General features: G+C 39.9%; 1 protein-coding gene across 4 annotated transcripts in view; it reads left to right on the top strand.

Annotated features, from left to right (window-relative positions):
* The window catches only part of zc3h12aa (zinc finger CCCH-type containing 12Aa), a 111567-nt gene that overhangs the window by 82418 nt on the left and 8548 nt on the right, over positions 1 to 20601 (top strand). For 3 of the 4 annotated variants that reach the window (XM_077576361.1, XM_077576360.1, XM_077576357.1), the window contains 2 exons: positions 3672 to 3737; positions 7779 to 7871. In XM_077576361.1, the coding sequence (XP_077432487.1) occupies positions 3715 to 3737; positions 7779 to 7871 (116 nt within the window). In that variant the 5' untranslated portion in view covers positions 3672 to 3714. Of the gene's footprint in view, positions 1 to 1102; positions 1194 to 3671; positions 3738 to 7778; positions 7872 to 20601 lie in introns of those variants that run through there. The other variant, XM_077576359.1, reaches the window with a different exon arrangement.

Genomic DNA, 20601 nt, shown 5'->3' with positions numbered 1-20601 from the left:
CGGCGGATTCGGCGCAGTGCAAAGATCCAGTGTGGAGGGAAGGAAAGCACAGGGCGGGAGCAAAGTTGAGGTTAGAGTTCGGATTGGTGGGTTAAATAAACATTTAAAAAGTCTCCATCATATAAAAGGAAGCCCGAAATTAAAAAGCCATAAAATACTTTTTTTAATGTTTTGATGAAAAGATTTTGTAAAATAATAATAATAATAATAATAAATACAGAATTATTAATATAAAGTAAAATGTTTAAAATTTAAATTATTTGGGTTGTGGGGTAGGATCTGGGTTCGGGTACTCAGTTATAGTTAAATTTGGAGTTTAAGGTTAGGGTTACCGTTTTATTGAATACCAATGGCACACAAAAATGTGATTTAGACAGCATCGTCAAAACATAAATAGTTTGTACAGGGTGTCTTAAAAGTCACTACACATTTTGTGAGAATAAATAAATGTACATAAGTTATCCCATAGTTACTCTTTTAGTAATTACAAAGCATTTGTTCAACAGTGTGACCTATTTTTGAACTATGTGGAGAAAAGAAGCTGCAGATGCAACACACAAACTGAAACCTGACAAGATAGCGGCTGGAAAATTTTGCGGTTGAACTATGAACTTTGACTGAAACTTGGAGAAAAACGTCTGCATTATTGTCTGTATTGATGATTGTCACGTTGCTGCTATGTACTTCCCCAAACCTTTAGAGCAGCAATAGGCTATGTAACCGGGGCCTATCCCAAAAAAAATAGGAGATTCGGGGCAGAGGGCGCTTCAGAGCGGCTAGGAGATTGTAATTGAGCATGTTTTCTGTCCGTTCTCCTCACGAGCAGAAAAATCAAGTCTGTTGTCCTCCTTCCTGGTCTGTTGTTTATTAAATGTTCTAGGCTGACACATTTAATTTGTGCTTTCGTTTTAGGTGTCATTTGGCCAAACGTGAGGTCATCAGCGTTTGATAAAATGTCATTTATAGTTTTTTTAAGCGTATCATTCCTTTGCCTATGAGTCATCAATTGTCTTGGGGGGGAAAAAAAAATTATTTTTTTTTCTTATTTTTTTTTCTCAGAATTTTTTTCTGTTCCTAACTGCATTTCAGCACCGCTTTGAGAAGATTTGTATTTCAAGTTTTGGAAAACAGGAACTGAAAAGCTCAGCTTGGTGGATGCAACACTACTCAAATGTCCTTAAGGAATCCAAAAAGTGAGTAGTTTTACTTTAATTTTGCTGGTCCCATCATATTTGAAAAAGCAAATCATGTAGTCATTTCTCCACAAAAGGCAGCAGTGTTGCTAAGGGCAAAGAGTGCCGTGCTGCACAGCACACACACGACCTCGCTCTGTTGGCTCAGACGAGTGGAATGTGTGGGTTTTTTTGTTTTGTTTTGGGTTTTTTCGGGCAGGGGGTGGCTTGGTGTAGGAGGCACAAACCCTGCTGGGCCCCCGTGGGCTCTGAACACTCATCGGCACATGGAGTGCTCTTCACAAGCTGGCACTGAATACTTGCCCACCCCTATTTTTAAACGGCTGGAAAACATCAGTGAAATGCTTTTTGTTTTATGTTCAGAGCTAATTTCGTTGTGGGTTCGATCCTAGCGGTGAATTCTGTACACCGTGTAGCGTGACTGCGCAGAGGCAAGTTAGACCCAATGTTGGTAATTTTGCAAACAAATATTTCAATCACGGCCAAGCAATACAACTCCTTTCATTCTTTTTAAATGTGGCGCACTAAACAAGGCAGAAGAAATTAATGTGTTATATTCACCAAATTGTTGGTTTATTGTATGTTCATTTTACATTGTGATATTGTAAAATCTATCTTTCCATTCTGATCTTCAATGTGAATAACAAGCCTCCGGAGTTATTTTTCGCACGCGGCGATTGCAGGATGTAAGTTATTTGTCGGTCTGGTGGAGTGGGAGGAAGTTCCGTTTAATTGGATTTTGATGTTCCCCGTTGTCATGGCAGCCATTCTTTTACCCCGTGAATGTGCGCTGTGCAAAAAGAGGGAATGTCATTTGGATGTGACACAGGAAAGCGATGTCGAGGAGGGATGGGCGGCGATTGCTTTGAAAGTACAATGTCCAACACGCACGGCGATTTGCATCTCCAGCTGGTCGAGTGGATCCCTTCACCAGCGGCGAGCGGCGACAAACGCCGCCAAGAGGTTTTTGTGCATGTTTAATGAGGGGACACAAAGTCCATCTGCATCTCAGTCTTGAATCATCTCCAAAAGATGACTCGTTAAAAACCTGCAGGGGAGCAACAACGCAACAACATCGCAGCAGCTTTTCATTTAACTCGTGCCCAAGTGCTGCGGAAACGCAAAGTTGATTACAGCGGTGCGTTCAAGTTACAAGCAGAATTCCGTCAAATAAGGCCCCGGACATCATATCACATTAGTAGGATTACCGATGTAACACATTATTTAGTATGTCTTAGGAGAGACTGAAGCACAATGGGGAAAAATAAGGACTTTGTGAATACTCAAAAAATAATTGGTAAATCCTCGATGGACTGATTTCTAATCCTGTCATAAAATTGACCATATTTGGTCAATCTGCCGAGACACGCATCCCTAATAACGTAACATGTATTACCCGAGAAACTGTCTTCTGGGTGGATTTTTTATTTAAAAAACAAAAAAACAAAGATGGGTTTATGACATATATATATACATTTAAAAAAAAAAAGTGTCTAAAGCCGTTTTAATGGTTTTATTTTGGTAGTTTGCGACTTCCTGTTTTTGATCATTACCATTGACTTGAAAAGTCTTTGACCAGAAGAAGCACAGAATAAAGGTATAGATTGCTACATATGTTAAAAAATTACATTTACTGCTTTACCATTGCTTTACATTACTGTATATATTACAATCTGATATTATTAATGATAAAAGTGATGTATTAGGACTTTTAATTGTTTTATTTCGGTCGGTTTCTACTTCCATTGCTATTGGCTTAACAAAACTCTTTTTTTTTTTTTTTTTTTTTGCTAGGTATTGTTATGCTTAATTACAATGGCCAGATTCAAGTACCACCATAATATTTTTAACTCTTTAATACAAAATGTTAGCGCATTTCTATAGGATGCTTTTGTAGAAACACCTCCTGAATACTTGCGGCGGCTCAGCGTGTTTCTCATATTGTATTCATATCACCGATATGTGCGCTTGCCATCAAATATGGATAGGGAACGCCTTCGTGTCAGCAAGTGTGCACGTGTATAAGAGTGTGCACGCACTCTGATCCCACGACAGTGTCGACTGGAATGTGGAGCATCCAAATAACGGAGAGAGAAAAACAAAGCAGGATACCGAGTTAATCAGCATCGGAACATCTGTTGGCAAACAGCGAGCGGGGCGGCTCCCATGAAAAGTTAATTGACTCCTAAAATAAACAGGGGGAACACTTAAAAGACTTTATGACCTCTGAGCGAAAAAGAGAAAAGGCACTTCTTTCTTTTCTTCTCTTTTCGCCCCCGGGAAGCTAAAAATAATGTGACATCTCGCGGCGGAGTCCGCAGGCTTTAAGGGTACAATTTATGAGGGAATAATTTTAGCCGGTATGAATTTGCTTCTACATCTTGTGTCTGAATGTCACTTTAATCTTTACCAGTGACTTATTGGAACATAAAATGCTTAAAAATAATAATAATAAATGAAGTACTCTTTTTCTTTTAGGCGATTTCTAAGAAGATTTGACATCCATGCTAAGAAAGTTAGCATGGCTGGTGACAGCTTGCTCAGGTCAGTTATACCCTTTTATTTGCTTAAACTGTTGTACACAGTAATTGTTTTTATGTTGTTGTTTTTCTCAAAGTGTGGCTAGTGTTAGCATGGTTGGCTAATATGCTAGCTCATGTCACATGAGGCTTTTATTTAATTATTTCACCGCAAATAAAATATATGCTATATCTTGTTTCTAAATTCCAGTCTAATCCTTACCAGTGACGTAATGTAACATAAAATACTTCTATTATTGAGCTTTGTTTTCTTTTAGTTAGGAGATCTCGGAATAGATTTGACGCTAATGCTGTGGTGCTAGTCATCTTGCTCAAGTCATTTGTACCTTTTAACGTATTAAACTGCTTTCTACATGTACTTTCATACCAGGTAGGCACTCAATACAATTTATTTGTCCCAAAGTGTGGCCAATGTCAGCATGCTTTAGGCTAGCTGCTAGGCTAATATGCTATCTCGGTAGACAAGGGACTAGCAATGTCACAAACTATTGAAATTGAAATCACCCTGATAGCGTCCCCTTTAAAACATTCAACTTTCACTTCACATTAACATTAACCGGCACAGAAGAGTGAGCTATAATGAAACTGTCTTGAAAAATGTATTTAAAAAAAACTTAACAAAGAATCCTTTGGGAGGATCCATTTATCTTTAATGTATTTCTACTTCTTTTCTGAGGCTCCGGGGACTGACATTGAAGAACAGAAAGAATGAAATAAAGAAATGAGAGAATTTGAAAAGAGGGGCGGGGGAGAGAGGACATGGGGGCATCTTTCTGGAAAATATACGGTGAAAGATTGATGAACACAGGACTGTTGGCTGTGTTTTCCAAGCAATAAATGATGGAGTAATCCATCCCGTCATCGGCTCCCAGAGGATTATATCAAGCGGGCCGTCACTAGGACAGTCAGGTTTCAACCCCCCCACCAAGAAGTACAAAAAAAAGAAAAAACTAGTGAGATTGCCTCCATGGCCTTCGATCTCATTTGTTTTCATTTTCGTCATTCATTCCCTTTGCTTCCGCTGCCTGTCCGTCCATCTGTCTTTTGTTTGGTTAATTTGCTCAGATCAATCTGCCCTCCCCAAAAATGTCCACACTCATCTCCCTGTGTCATTTCCCCTCTGAACAACCACCCACCCGCTCCCATTTTCCCTCCAAAAAACCTTGCTTCGCCGCACCCTGATATATATATTTTTTTCTGTTCCTGGCATCTGTTTTGGCTGAGCGCGGAGCGACCCCAGATGGCGGGGGGTGGCACTGCGTGGAAGTGACGCCACTGTCTTTTTTTTTTTTCGTGGGGTCCCTCAAGCGTGAAATCAGCCTGGCGTTTGGCGACATTGTGACAGAAGCTCTGTCTCGGGGCCACATTTGGCCCTTGCTCTCCATTCTCTCTCGCTTTCTCTATCTATCTCTTGTAACTCTATATTCAATGACTGTGGCAACCGTGTATGTCACCGTTTCGGGTTTTTAAATGTGTCTGAATGAGGACGGATATTTATGAGTCATTTATTGGGCGGGCGTGTAACAATGGAAATCATGGTTAAGCTCCTAATTCTATTAATAGCCGTCCATTTTCTATTATGCTTGTCCTCATATGGGTCACGGGAGGGAGGTGAGGTACAACCTGGACTGGTTAGCCAATCACAGGGAACATACAGACAAACAAGTATTCACCTCTATCCGTATGTGGAGAAAATCTATGCAAGCACTAAAGACTGGGACCCAGATTCGAACCCAGAATCTGAATCCCATAATGACAATATGAACACAATTGGTATTTTTGCACATTTATAGAACATGAAAAAAATAATAAATCACATTTACTTGGCATAAGTAATACATTGAAATCTGCATGATTTGTAGTTTGATGGATCATTTAGGCATCTAGTTTTTACCTGAGTCTATCAATCAGACTCTGGGGGGGGGGGGGGGGTGGGGGGGCGGGGGCTGACATTTGCCCCCTGTTAGCAAACCGCACACGCACACACAGCAATGAAAAAAAACATACTGGAGTGGAGGTTACATCTGCATGCCTTCTACAGAGGGTAACTCCACAAGGGGGCGCAAATTCCCCATACAACCATCTATGATTGACAGGTCATGCCTGCTGGGTGCACATTATGCACATACCAGAATCCACCACTGAATATATCATTTACTGTATCTTAGCTTTCAGTATTATTAATGATCTATATATATATCTTAATGCTTTACATTAGAAACTGAATGTAAATATCATATGTCCAGTGCAGATTACACTTGTGTTGATCATGTATATATAAAAAAAAAAAAGGCCCACCAGTGACAATATTCCCTAAGACAACTCCCTTAATCAATCATATAGTTGCTGCATAAGTAGTAAATCATGTCATAAAAACAACTGTTGTGAGGGAAGACTTTATTTTATTTTATTTTTTTACCTGAAACAAATGACTTTGTTTTTTTGTCTTTGAAACATCGAAGTGAGTAAACAGCATCAGGGGTGAATTTATGGCCCCAAAACAGAAGAACTGAAAAATGACGGAATTGGCTAAATGCATAGCTGGCCGCTCAGATATGAACAAAAATGGCCCAAAATTGGACAATGGGTCTGTCAGGACAAACATGTTATTGTATGCTATCATGCAAAGGTATTAATTATAATACATTAGGTTATTAATTTTTCATCATAAAATGAACTGAACTGCATTTTGGGCATACGCTCAGGGGAAAAAAAAGTGTACTGTTTTGTTCTCCAAAATAATTTTTATGTGATGTTTATGCACTCTAAAAACCGTTGGGGCAAAAATAAGATATCGACTTGTTGAAATTGGGTCAAATGAAATTAATAGCTCACAAAGCAACCCAATTTTGGGGTTGTTTTGCGGATTATTCATTTGACCCAACTTTTTGGGTTAAATCAATAGCCTGATTAAATTGGGTCATAAATTAACCGGCCCAACTTTTTAAGTTATTTGACGCAAAAATTGGGGTCAAATCAAATTAATAACTCACAAAGGAACCCAATTTTTTTTAGGTTGTTTTGTGGGTTATTCATTTGACCCAACATTTTGGGTAAATTAATGAATTAACCCAAAAAGTTGGGTTGGTGCCTTTTTGACCCAATTTGGGTTATTTTTTTTACCTAACTGTTTTTGACATGTGTTTAGAAAGAGTACACAAATGGTTCATACAAAGGCAAAGGGACAATTTCTGTACTTTTTTGTTTGGTTTTGCATATAAGGTACAAACAAGTACTAGCCGTATACAAATGCCTTTCGAACGAGCCCACTCTTGTATATATTTGGTTTAACTAAATGAACAGTAAGAGTGGTAACCTAAATTAGGGATGGGAAAACTCATTGAAATTGTGCAACTGACAATGGTTATTATGAAGGGAGAAAAAAATATTGTTTGTGTACTTTTCGTAGGAAGGAAAAGGACCTTGAAAAAAATAATCGCATATTAAATAGCAGTCGTAATATTGAGAGGAGGGGGGGGTGGGGCTTCAGATCATTTTTCAAAATGGTTCAAGCCTAATTTAAACTGGCGTTGCACTGGATACAACTGTGATGCAGATGATGCACTTGCGTGTATTCAGATGCAGCTGGTCCCCAGGCGGCCGCTTATATGAGATAATGAGGTCCATTGTGGTAGCTGGAGGAGGCAGTTGATGGAGTGGGAGTGCACAGATTCAATCTCGCCGCATTCTTCTCGTCTTCTTCTTCTCCTTCCGCGTTGTGTAGCGCTCGAGCCGCGTGGCTCACCGGGGAACTAACAGAACGCTCCAGCCATCGCTTTCACATTTGTCCGACATATTTTCATCGCCATCGATTTGTGTGCCGGGTCATAAACCTCTGTTGGCATTTATGCATTCCATCAAGTGCATTCAAGAGGCGGCGAGCTTGGCCCGGGTCAGGCAATACATGAGACCCCGCGGGCTGTGTTTTTCTATTCTCTTTTTAGTTGTTGATTAGTTTACATAATATTCCCTGACAGTATGAATATTGCATTTTTTTTATTCCGTAAAGCCAAAAAAATGACAGTAATATGTTTCTTTCCAACAGATATCGACGTTTGCAACCTTACTCAGGAGGCAGTTTTCATTTCAATGCAGCGCGACACCTTGACACAAACTTCACCCTGCACACTGGAGCGAGGTAGGGGTACGGTGGAGAGCTTGTCGTCTCTCACTTAACAAATATATCGGGGTAAAAAGAAATATTTGACTCCGTGATCCGTGACAAAGTGACAGAGGTAACCTCCGTTTGCCCCGCAGAGGCTTGATGATGAGCGACGGCAGGTTATCCAGGTGGGAAACTGAAATTGGGACATTTTAGCTCACTCTATTTTCAAACTTTTTCTTTTTCTTTTTTTTTTTACACCATGAAATGAACAAGTGTCTCTCAGGTCTCCTGATGTTGTGGAAAAAAAATAAAAGGGAATATAGCAGATATTGTGGTGTAGCATTAAGGTTATTTGGTTTAACTTGTTAAAGCGGTACAAGCATAAACAACAATGGAACTTATAAGGTTATATGCAATCGCTTCAACGTGTCCCCATCGTCATTTTTTAAGGATCACTTCAAATAAAACTTAGCTTACCACTTTTAAAAGTCAAAGTTTAACAATAAATTCTTCTGTCAGACTACAAAATTCGTACTTCCAGGTATGAGGGTGAAGATACAGGAGGATTTTACAATATTTCTCAGACGGTTAAGTAATTATGAGAGTTTATAGATTTGTTTTTAAAATGGGTTAATGATGCATAAAAATAACAGTTACAGGGACAGACCAGTAGCATTTATTTGTGAAAAAATTGTAAATTGATCATATTTGGACATACGGGGTTTCCACCCGACAGCATGTCCGCTTTATAAGAGCACTGTTGTTGACTGTGTTTTTGATTTGGGTCATGGGGTCATTGTGTTGTTATTATGCAGTTGCCATGGTCCTGTCCTTTACTTGTCTCTTGTAAGGATGATGTCAGTTGCAATGGTCCTGTATTTGTCTCGCTTATTGTCCCTTGTGATAGTGATGTTGTCAGTTACTATGCAGTTCATATGGCCCGCCCTGTGTTTGTCCCTTGTGGGGATGTTGTCAGTTGCTATGCAGTTACTTTAGTCCTTCCTGTATGTGTCTCTTATTGGCACTTGTGATGATGTTCTCAGTTACCATGCAGTTCCTATGGTCCTTTCCTGCATTTTCCTCTTGTGGTGATATTGTCGTCAGCTGCTATGCAGTTGCTATGGTCCAGTCCTGTACTTGTCCCTTGTAAGGATGATGTTGGCAGTTGCTGTGTAGTTGCTTTGGTCCTGTATTTGTCTCTTATTGGCCCCCTGTGATTATGTTGTCAGTTACTATTCAGCTGCTATAGTCCTGTCCTGTATTTGTCCTTTATGGCGATGTTGTCGTCAGTTGCTATGCAGTTGCGGTGGGCCAGTCCTGTACTTGTCCCTTGTGATGATGGTGTCAGTTGTTATGGTCGTGTATTTGTCTCTCTTATTGGCACTTGTGATTATAGTGTCAGTTACTATGCAGTTGCCACGGTCCTGTTCCTGTATTTGTCCCTTTTGGCGATGTTGTTGTTAGTTGCTATGCAGTTGCTGTGGTCCAGTCCTGTACTTGTCACTTGTAAGGATGATGTTGTCAGTTGCAGTGCAGATGCTTTGGTCCTGTTCTGTATGTGTCTCTTAACTCTTTCACTGCCACTGACGTTTAAAGACGTCAAGTAAAAACCTACAGAGCACTGCCAATGACGTCAAAAGACGTCATCCAATGATTTATTTTTATTTTTTTTGAAACGGGTAGAGGAAACCCTTCCGCATGTCTGGTGAAAGTTTCCAGTCTGTCTGTTGTGCCTAATGACTATTTTTGGCCCCTAGAGGGCAGCGATGACTCTCTTTTGACAAGATCGGGTGGGCGTCAGTAGAGGCGGAGCTAGAGCGTTGAGCAGGAGATGAGAATGGAAGACAAAGGAAAAATGACGGCCGGTCGCGAGGAGCTCACGCCCGAGACGTTTTTTTCAAAGACCAAAAGCATCGCTGAAAGAGCACATTGTTGACGACGATGATCATCATCGATGATGAAGATGAGGGTGGTGACTCCGTGGTTGGGAAGCATTGACGCGGCAGTAGAAGACGTTAGATGGAGCTAGATGGAGGAGAGAACGGGCAATGGCGAGCGTTTGCAGGCAGCTCTACACTTACAAGACGAAAGGCATCGACCAACGCTAAAATAGTACATTGATGACGACGGTGATCATCCTCGATGATGATGAAGGTGAATCCGAGCTTGACGGCGAAATTGGAACCGCTGACGCGGCGGCTATGACGGTGTCGTAACGCGGAACGCAACCGAGCACGCTCAGGCGGACGTTCAATCGGACGACGAAGAGTGCCCCGAGTCCAATGCATATTCATCGGAGGAAGTGTGTACAGTCTGCTACTTGCTTTTTATTCCCCGGAAAAAAAGGCCGTCAAGAAAATGTAACGTTTGCACGCAAAACGGACCAATGCGAAAGTGAAAGTAAACTGTTGTGCGAGTCCTGGCGTCTCCTTGCACGCAGGAGAGCGTTACAAAAAGAAAAACTGTATTTGAAACATCCACATAATTGTAAATAGTACCACAGTTGCACACATTTGTAAATAGTTTGCGAAATTGTTTTGTCAAATTGTTACACTGTTGAATGGAAATAAACGTATTTTGCAATCAAAAAACACTTTTTCATTGTTGGTGAAAGCGTTTTACAGAAGTAAAGCACTATTTAGGTGTTTGTGGCATCATTCATGGACAAAAAGAAGTGTACAATTCACTAGAGTGCATGAAATAACATCGTTTCACAAAAAGCTCTTTTTCTCCATTTTTTGTTTCAAAACAGAGAATTTCGGTGAAAGTAACCATTTTCTATTGTTGATTACTGAAGAACGGAATAAGGTAGAAAGAAAAAAACTTTTTTCTGATGAAAGATGAGAGTCCAATCTTTCATTTGGTAGTATGTGTGTTTCCATAGTCCAAACACAACATTTTCTGTGGACCTTGAAAGATCACTCAAAAATGGCTTAAATCGGCTGGCAGTGGGGACAACCCGTTTCTGAAAACGTCTGGCAGTGAAAGAGTTAAAGACACTTGTGATGACGGTGTCAATTACTTTTCAGCTGCTATGGTCCTGTCCTGTATTTGTCCCTTCAGATGATGATGATGGTGTCAGTTGCTATGGAGTTGCCATTGTTGTTTTGTCATATAGGCCTTTATTAAGTCATATAGAATTGAGCCTGATCCTAGCTTGAGTTAATGAGTGACACTTTTGTCAGTATGTCGAGGTTTCTCTGGTTCTCTCTCATGTTTCTTAGTCAAGTTTTCTTCAAGGCCATCTGAATCCAGCAGTGCTCTCTGTCGTCACTTTGTAGTTTTGTCTATAACGTTTTTGTCTATAAACTTAATAAAGATAAGCTGAAATCATTATATATAGTACAGAACAGTACAGAAATATTTTTTGCACGTGTCTGCAGAATCAGAACAACAAACCGCGCACGCATGTACACACACAAATAATCGTAAAAATAAATAAATAACAGCAGCCGTGGGGACATACAAATGATTTTTATGCGCGCTGTAGTCATTTCACGGCTGAGAGGCTCTCACCTTTAACCGGCTGGTGCATGTGTTTCTCTGCACTTTTTCGAGCACGGCGAGTCTAATAAACCAATAATGAAAGTCTTCTCACTGTTTTAATTGGACATTGTTGCAATGACATATCAATCCCGTCGCCGAGATGCCCTTTCCGTGTACTGCTATAATTGAAATGTTGCTTCTTTGCCCGCCAAAGTTATGCCGTTGCCTTTCTGAGTGTCGCATCGCGGTGGAGTTGATCCGTCCTGATGAACTCGTCGTCGCTGCCAGGTGGAAGACGGCGACTCCTCTTGACTTCTTGCTGATAACGGCTCATCTTTTCTTGCTTCATTATGTTTTGAATGACTGCGGGCCATATCGCACGGCAACAAATTTGACATTCCGAAAGCGCCGTTTGACATTTGCATTTTTGCAATTATCCAGTAATTCTATAGTATGGCACAGCTCCCGGCAGGGGAAACAAAACAACATGACTTGTCTAGATTAGGAGTTGTGAGTCATAATGAGGGAGAATTCTGTTATAGTGGAACGTCTAAGGTTGAACAATACATTTTGGGATGCTGGTCATGTTTGGAAAAAAATACATATGAAAAAGAAAATGGAAATACGGAGAAGTCTCCAGCATTCAAACAGAAAGTGTCTTATAGACTACTAGCTAATATTGAGACATGCTGTAAAACAATCAAACATTTATTTTTAAATCTCATCGGAAATAATGGAGCTTTTAAATGTAAAAAAAAAAAAAAAAACATTAACCATTTTTCTGTAAGACATAAAGACAAAGCATTCCGTTTTTATCAATCCCCAAATGTTTCTTTTAAATGCACAATACCATGTTGACCCTTAATTGTCACATTGTAAATGTAGTTAACCAATGTGAAACACAACGCTGCCTTTAATTGATGTCTCACAATAAACTGGAGTAATAATAACTCCTGACTGTCAGTTAACTAACTGACTCTTAAGTGTCCTTAAGTGTGAATGCTAGAATGTTTGTCTATTGGAGCCCTTAGGGCGAGGTTTAAAAAAATGGATTAGTCAGTCAAATTGATTTTCCTTTTCGTAGGCCAAAATCGATTCATAAAACCATAAATTGCTTATTTCAATATGTAATTTTCCGATAAATAACATGAACAATGATTATTTTTATTTTTATTTTATTTTTGGGGTATCTTGTCATTTTATGGAAATCCATCTTTTTTTTTTCATGCAAAACATCCTGTTTTGATGGGTTCAATGAGCTGGAAGTCCAAATAATGTAAAAGTAGACAATTAAATACTTGAAATCACTTAAGTCGTGGGCCCTGAATCTATAATCTAGGAAAGTTTGACTTTTTGAATGGAATTACGGAATGTATTCAATTTTTTGAGGATATTCAAATTTTAATTGTAATTCGATTACTTTTGACACAACTGTTTTTAGAGTGCACTTGACAGGCTGAAACCGTCCAAGAAACATGAAAATCAATGACCGAGCAGAGCGAGACAGGACGGAAGGGCCTCTCGGTACTCACTAAAAAGAGATCTTACATTTCGCACCAGGGTTCGAATCCCAGAATTGTGAAGCAGACACGCCAAACACTACAGCACTGTGCTGCTTGCAAAAGATTAATAAATGAATCTAAAAAAATGTTTAGAGGAAGTTTAATTTCTGGCTCTCCAAAATCTTTTGTTTGATAGAAAACTATAAAACCTTCGAGCAAAGCCTTTGGAACGAGCTTGAACATGTTGAAGCAGTAAATTAAATTGAGCTGTATCTCTATAATTCAGCACCGCCACTAATCCCAAATAAATGTACGTTATCTGCAAAGAGACTAAATACCAGAAAGGCAGCACAGTTGGCCAATCCCAGAAACCCCGAGGGAAGTCATCTTGCTCAACATCAAATGAAAATATTAGCTTTTATTGACTGCTATTAACCTTCCTTCAAACATTCCAATAAACAACAATAAGCTGATACGAGCCAATTCAAGTCGAATTATTCGTTTGGTTCCTTCAGGCTGAAACCTATCGACTGATTGAAAACATAGCCATACTTTTCAAAAAAGATTTCAAACCAAGCAGCACATCGAGCCTATTCTGTGTGTAACGTCTCACGCACGCACGCACGCGCACGCACGCACGCACGCGCACGCACGCCCTATCACAAGAGGCGAGACCATTACGATTTTCCATTTTCATGCTGTTATTTTTCCAGCGCCGCTGCGGCTGCGCTATATATAGTGAGAGCAAATCAACAGCCAGATGAGCCGAGAGCCTTCTGAAGAAACTCCAGGTTTCTTTCACCCGGGATCCCGGCATTCATCATGACGGCCTGGCAACAGCTGGCGGAGAGAAGCTGGCCTTTAAACAGGACAGACTGCAGGAGGTTCAGCTCTCGCTTCTTGTTGTGCGTTCGGCCATCAATAGTAATGAACACCTTGGAGCGGCGCCAACGGCCGGCATACGCCAGGCTCAACACCGGGCTGGCTTTTGCTTACATGTCTTTGTGTATGTGCGGCCATGTAACGCACGCACCCACGTGTGTTTATTCGGCCTCGAACGCAGCTGGCAGAGGAGTGCCTTTGTTGGGTATGAGTAATATGCAGAGGACCGGGTAGGCCTGAATGACCCGCGTTGACAGGAGCAATTCATCACAACATGGTTTGCAGCGCACCGGCAGGGGGGCGGCGGATCCCGGCGGAGGTTACACCTGCGAGCGCCGTTCAGATAGGGCAGACGCGTTTGGCTGATCCTTAAACAAGTTACGGCCGGCTGTAGCGCGTTAACGTCACGTTGAGGAACAGTGTCTGAATCTGAGAGGTTTTCGTTTCAATATCAGGTGTCTGTTCTTTGTCTCATCAGACCACGTTTCTCGGTTACTTGATACAATGTATTTTTTTTTTTTAACCCTGGAGAACCCAAGAACCCTTTTCTTCTTTGGAAAATTATGAATTATACATTAAATGACTGCTATAAGTTCACTGAACACCAAAATATATGTTTTTTCAATTTTAACCCTTTTTTTTAACCAGCTCAGAGTTGCTAATTTATCAAAATATATATATAAAACATACTCCTAGGCATTCTGCAACATGATATGAAATAGATTAACAAAAAAAAACAAAATTTTACCATCTGATGGTTTGCTGAGAAGATGGTTTTGTTTGGATTGATTTCCAGCTCAACAAAACAACATGTTGCCAGCCATCTTGTCACCACCACTCTGGCTCATGTAAGTGCAATATTCATCCACTAGATGGCCCCATGCAGGGTTCAGAAGTGGCACTCTGGACTTTTGAAGTTAAATTTGTAAAAAAAAAAAAAAGGTCTTTGTTATTTGAGTAGCAGAATTTATAGGGGCCAAATTTGACCCCGTGGGTTCTCCAGGGTTAAGTCAGCACACAAGCAAGAAAAAAATGAATAAATGTCATTGGAGAGCGTCTTCAGAAATGAGAAAAGGCCTCCAAGAAAAAGAAAGTTTCATTTAAAAGACAATATCAGCTCAAATGCGGGTTTACCGCTACAGTTGATTCTCAGGCGCCGAGATCGTTCAGCGTAATATGTGGTGACAGGCTCGCAATGAAGTTTTCAAAAGGTGCTTTGGCACACAGAAATGCCTTCGCTCAATAAACATTGGAAAAATGGACTGCGGACCAAAAACCCACAAGGCAAGCAATCAATGTGAATATATGGAAAGGAAAAATGAAAAAATTGCCGAAACTTTTGGACTAAGGATCAATTGCAAAGACTAGAGAGACACCGGTGAGAAGAACACAAGGGCGGGTAGAGACTTAAAACTAAAACACAGAAGGAGGCAATCAAGAAGCGTTCAAATCAAAGCGCAAATGAGACTAAACATGACACCTGGGGACAAAATCCATCGCCAACACCAATTGCCAAGACATCGTTAGGAAAACAACTCAGCAAATGGCAAAGGAAAAAAATCCCAGCTAATCAAAGAAAATTCAAAAAACCCTTTTGACTTAAGCCTTCCATCAACGCCATCCACCTCGGCTCTTTAATCCCTTTGCGCTCGCTCGGCGTGCCAGCGGGCCTTTGCTCGCTCATCTATGTAGGACAAGTGGCGTGGCGTCTGAAGCAATAACCCAACAAGATGAATGTGCGGGAAATACGCCGGCGCGTGAAAGCGCTTGTCGCTGACAGTTTGCCGCGGCGGCCGGCTGCACAAAGGGTGGACCCGCGCCGCTTGATTTCCTTTTTGGATCCAAAAGCGCGGCTAAATTGGAATCACTCTGACACCGCCGGCGTTAAGATGGATTGCTCCGGTTTAAAAGGCCGCCATCTCTTTACTTTGCCGAATCATACGCGAATTAATATTTGTGACGGACAGCTGACCCAGGCAGTCCATGAAGGGAAGAAAATGGGGGGGTGGGGCTAGACGAGGTGGGGGGAGTACAAAGCTGCCAAGCACATCCAAAAGCTCTCGGATGAATGTTTGATCAAGTGTCAACGGTTTAACCAGCCTTGCCAAAGTACACCAACCTCTTGAAGGACAAAAGGTAAACCTCGGAGGAGGCCACGTCGCGGAATCTGCGCCAGAGGTTCTCCTTTTGAATTCCGGGACAATAGCTTGTCTGTCTGCATGCCAAGGAACGACTCCGAGCATAAATTACCAAACAATACTTTTGCCGGTATTCTGGTGGAGGAGAAAATCCGGTTTCTGACAGATTCTGAATCATTTTAATAACAATAACAATAATTTAAAACATTTTGATATGTGAATAGAAATAGTTACTCCCCTATAGTTAGTATTCAGTGATGTCATGGGATCGCAAGTCCCGCCCCTCATGGTGGGTCAACATTCCAGCGGACTCAACTGCGTTTCTATTGTGTTTACACCAAATGTTCTTCTGTTATTGATGAATGTCACGACCAGCTTCCTTGAATAAGATTTAGCTCAACACTCCTTGCAGCAGTACACGTTGAAACGTTAGATTAGTGGAATTGATCGGATTACAAACATTTGCGCTAGCTATTAGCGTTAGCATGTTACAACAACAACAAAAACTACTTTGTTGATTCATCACTTATTTTCCTACACTTTAACAACAATTTCAACTTTTGGGCTGCTGGGAAAGGGAAATAAAGAGATCTTAAGGATTTACAATCGAACGTGTTGACCACCAGATCTATTTTTAGCCAGAGCTAGCCACGGCTAGCGGCTCACATATATCGCATTATGGTAAAAAAGTGTTTTTACCAATTTACAATAACACTTAGGCTATCAAAATGGTCAGACTTTGTCAGTTGGAAACGCTTTAAATTTATCTTTGCAATTCCGGACACGTTCCCATTCGACATTCCATGAACCCCGTGAATGGCACATGGCACACAATGTGGGGGCACATGACGTCATGTGAACATATTTCTATACATGGTGATGTGATCGACCCCCAACTAAAACACGACGCAGAGACAGCATCATGACACAAATAGACGTAATTTCCGCCTTTTTTTTTTTTCTTTTCCTTTTTTACTGTCTGCTTGTGTATTTCCATTGGTTAGCTCACAAGACGCCACACGTACAAGTACTTCCTGTACTCAAAAGACCAAGATTCCTCGTGGATAAAGTATGCACAGAACAAAACCCAATACCCTGGTCAAAGGGGGTAAGCCAACCACGTTTACCCAGAATGTTACCCAGGGGTCGTATTCGGGTTTTTGTGCGTTTACATGGCCTTTGAAGGGATACTTGACTCATTGAGTCATTTTCAACAGTAAGAAGATAATATTTTGTCTATAATTAATGTGATTAATTCATTATTTTTCATGAACAAGTAATAGCTTTAAAAACTCCTTTTCCCACTTGCTTTCTACTGAAGATGACATCACCTGTGCTGAGGAAACAGGTAACCAATCATGGCTCAGTTTGCTGAACAAAACCAGAAAACAGATGAGCCGTGATTGGTTGTTGCCTACCTTCAGTCGACAGCAAGTGGAAAAAATAGTTTTTAAAGCTATTAATTGTTCATGAAAAATAATGAGTTCATCCCAATAATTATATACAAAATATTACTTTATTACTGTTGAAAATTATTCAATAGTCAGGTTTCCATCCAATTGTTTCGAATTTTTTAAGCGAATTTACTGAAAATGCGCAAAATGGACATGCGACTTACGCCCGTTTCCATCTGTTCTTCTTTTGCGAATATTGAGAGGGGACTCCGCCGCTGTAGGGGGCAGTATACACCATAGAAATGTGATCCACCACTAATTTAAAAAAATACTTTTTTTTTATGCCTTTGTAATTCTTGATAAACCGTAGCGTTTCTTTGCTGTTTTCCGTCTAAAATCGCATCAATATTCACTTCTTTCATTAATTCCAAAAAAAATTCTGTTTCGCCCGCCCCCAAAAAAAATTCCTTACTTTATCGTCCGACAAAAAACAGAATATTGTAATCTTTGTGTTTTGAAAGGGTTATTGACTGCATGTAAAGGCGTGTGTTCGGGGCGTGCATGTGCGCGCATGCTTGTGCGCGGCACAAGTCATCCTCGCCGGCTGCAGCTCATTGCCCTGCAGTAATAGCCGGCATGCCCGCACCTGAGACCGAGAGGTGGCAGGCCAAGCGCTCTTGATTACTTTCGCCCAAAGTGTGCAGGTGCCATTAAGCAGCTTCACATGAGTGTGACGCCCTCAGCTGACTTGCTGTAAACAGAGCATGCTTTACATACATGCAATATTGCAGGGATTGTTTTTTTGTTTTTTTATATATATATTTGCGTGTCGTCCATATGCTCCCCAGTGATGGCGTGATGATCGGCGCTAGCGTGACATCTAGTGGCTATAATGTAGAATAGCTAAGCAACATTTTCATTTCGCCTTTTTCTGCCGCCCCACATAATAATGCACGGATGGCACAAACCTTGTTGAAATTGAGACCAGTTTGATGCACAGAACTGAATGATTTGCTCGATTAGACAGTGAGCATGTTAATGTGTTCTCAAAATATTTATCGACAATGATTTATCTGCGTTGCTCAGATATATATAAAACTTTATTTAACACACTGACAATAAACTGTGAACCTTTGTTTCTGACACCGCGCAGTACAGCGCCAACTACTGCCGAGGAGGGCTTGCTCTATGTCAGATTTATTTATTTGTTTTTGCATTAGGTATCGGTCACAGGTATTGGCAGCCTCCCTTAGTACCTGATACTGTAAAATTATAATCAGCCCAATACCAAAAATACACAAAAAGCTCTCCAGCCCGCCCAAATCCAATCTTCAACCCAATATGCTGGGTCAAAATAATTAACCCAACCTTGGGTAAAAAAATAACCCAATCCTCTCAAAATCCACAGCTACTTAGCGATTGGGTTAAAAAAAAAAAATTTTTAAACAGCAAATTTTCAGGGAGCTTTTATATTTTTCTCCTGTGACTCTTTTGTTTGTACATTGACCTTTTTTCACGTCACTTTCTGTTATCTGTAATTCTTCATCACGCCAGTATGCGTCTTTTGTTCAATAAAATTTGTAAAGTTGCTCTGCTTGTTTTTGTTTGCTTTGAGGTCAAATCCTGACGGTAGGAAACAGATAAATATCAATATGCAACACTAAATCTCTATATATCTCAAAAAGTCCTCGCCTCAACAACATTCCTTGGAAATCATAATGCCTCATCACTCAAAAAATCAAAATTGAATTTAATTCAAATGTAAAAAAATAAAATAAAAATACATTATACATGCTTTGTACTTTAACATTTTAAATTGTGTTTAAATTCACTTATTTTAATTTATTTTGTACCCTTGCAAAAAATAATGCAGTCTAATAAAAAAAAAATAGAGATTTTTTTTTTATGTTGTAAAAAACAAATGCCATTTTTATTTGAGCTGCCAAATTTCATTTAACGTTTTTCAATTAGTGTTAAAAAAAAATCCAAACGTAATTACCATTATATTTTGATTGCCTAATTTGGAGGAATGAATGCTCATTAATTTGTGTTTGTGATTAAATTGTTTTGCTTGCCTAACTTACCTTTTAAAACCGCCTTGTCTTGTCTGTTTCACACACACACACACACACGTGCACTCAAGTTATGCAAATGTCCCTCGGTCCAACATGCCTACATCTGCAGCGAGACAAGTGGGTGGAGGAAGGTGCTGTTCAACTTTACTGTACTTTGACACAGTCAGGACTTTTCAGTCACACAAGAAAGGGAGCAAACCAAACTGGGAAGGTAAGTTTGGAGTTTGGATTGTTGAGCTTTTTCAAACACAGGTGGAGTGTAAATGTTCCGGCATGAACGTTTGATTTGCCACCTTGACTGTGGGACGTAAAGAGTCCCTTTAAATCGAATTAATTCAGATCACGTATTGCAGAGGGACACAGGCGTGTTGAGGACAAAGTCGTCATTTCTGTCATGCTGCGCGGTTATTATTTAACCAACGGCCAAACGGTCTGTCCTGCAAGCCCCTGCTTCATTTTTATTGTTGTTGGCTTCAAAGCTGCAAAGACTACTTACTATATCAGCTACTATAAGCGTGCATGTCTTTTTCACATTGTTCGATTTCTTAGGCGTGTTGGGCATCGTTGTCAAACACGGCAAAAACACGCTGTAGCTGCAGTTAAAGGAAATCGAATTAACTCATTGAGGGAGATGAAGCCCAAATGCGGTTGTGAACAAGTTTTCTTCCTTCTTTCTTGTCAACCAAGACTTTCTCACACTTGGAATTTAAAATCGATCCATTTTGCGCTTAATGTATAGCTAGTGAAATCATTTAAACTATATTAACTACAAGTCCTCTGGCACTCCCATAGTGGACACAATGTACTCTTATTAACTCATTCACTGCCATAAATTCATTTTAAAGAAAGATTTAAAAAATTAGGGTCGACAGGCAATTAAATTATTTAATTGTAATTAATCGCATGACTTCACTAGTTAACTCATGATTAATGACAACAATTATATCTGTTCTAAATGTACAATAAAAATATTCTAGGTTTTCATACTCTTGTTAACAAAAGTGAAAAAAAAAGTTAAACTAATAGAAATAGTTTAAATGTTTCATATCATATCATAATTAATCGCATTACTTCACTAGTTAACTCACAATTAATCACACATTTTATATCAGTTTTTTTTTCCCCAGGAGAGCTCAATATTGTTCATTCGATTTGACATCATCATTGCTCTCCTTTTTTAAAAAAAAAATAAATTAAAAAAAAATTAATAAAAATGTTTTTTGTTTTTTTTTAAATATATATACATATACAGTATATACATATACACACATATATATATATTTATT

This window comes from Vanacampus margaritifer, chromosome 9, assembly GCF_051991255.1.
Source record: "Vanacampus margaritifer isolate UIUO_Vmar chromosome 9, RoL_Vmar_1.0, whole genome shotgun sequence".
Lineage (NCBI taxonomy): Eukaryota > Metazoa > Chordata > Actinopteri > Syngnathiformes > Syngnathidae > Vanacampus > Vanacampus margaritifer.
The sequence above is the reverse complement of the archived record's forward strand: the minus strand, read 5'-3'. Positions and strand labels throughout refer to the sequence as shown.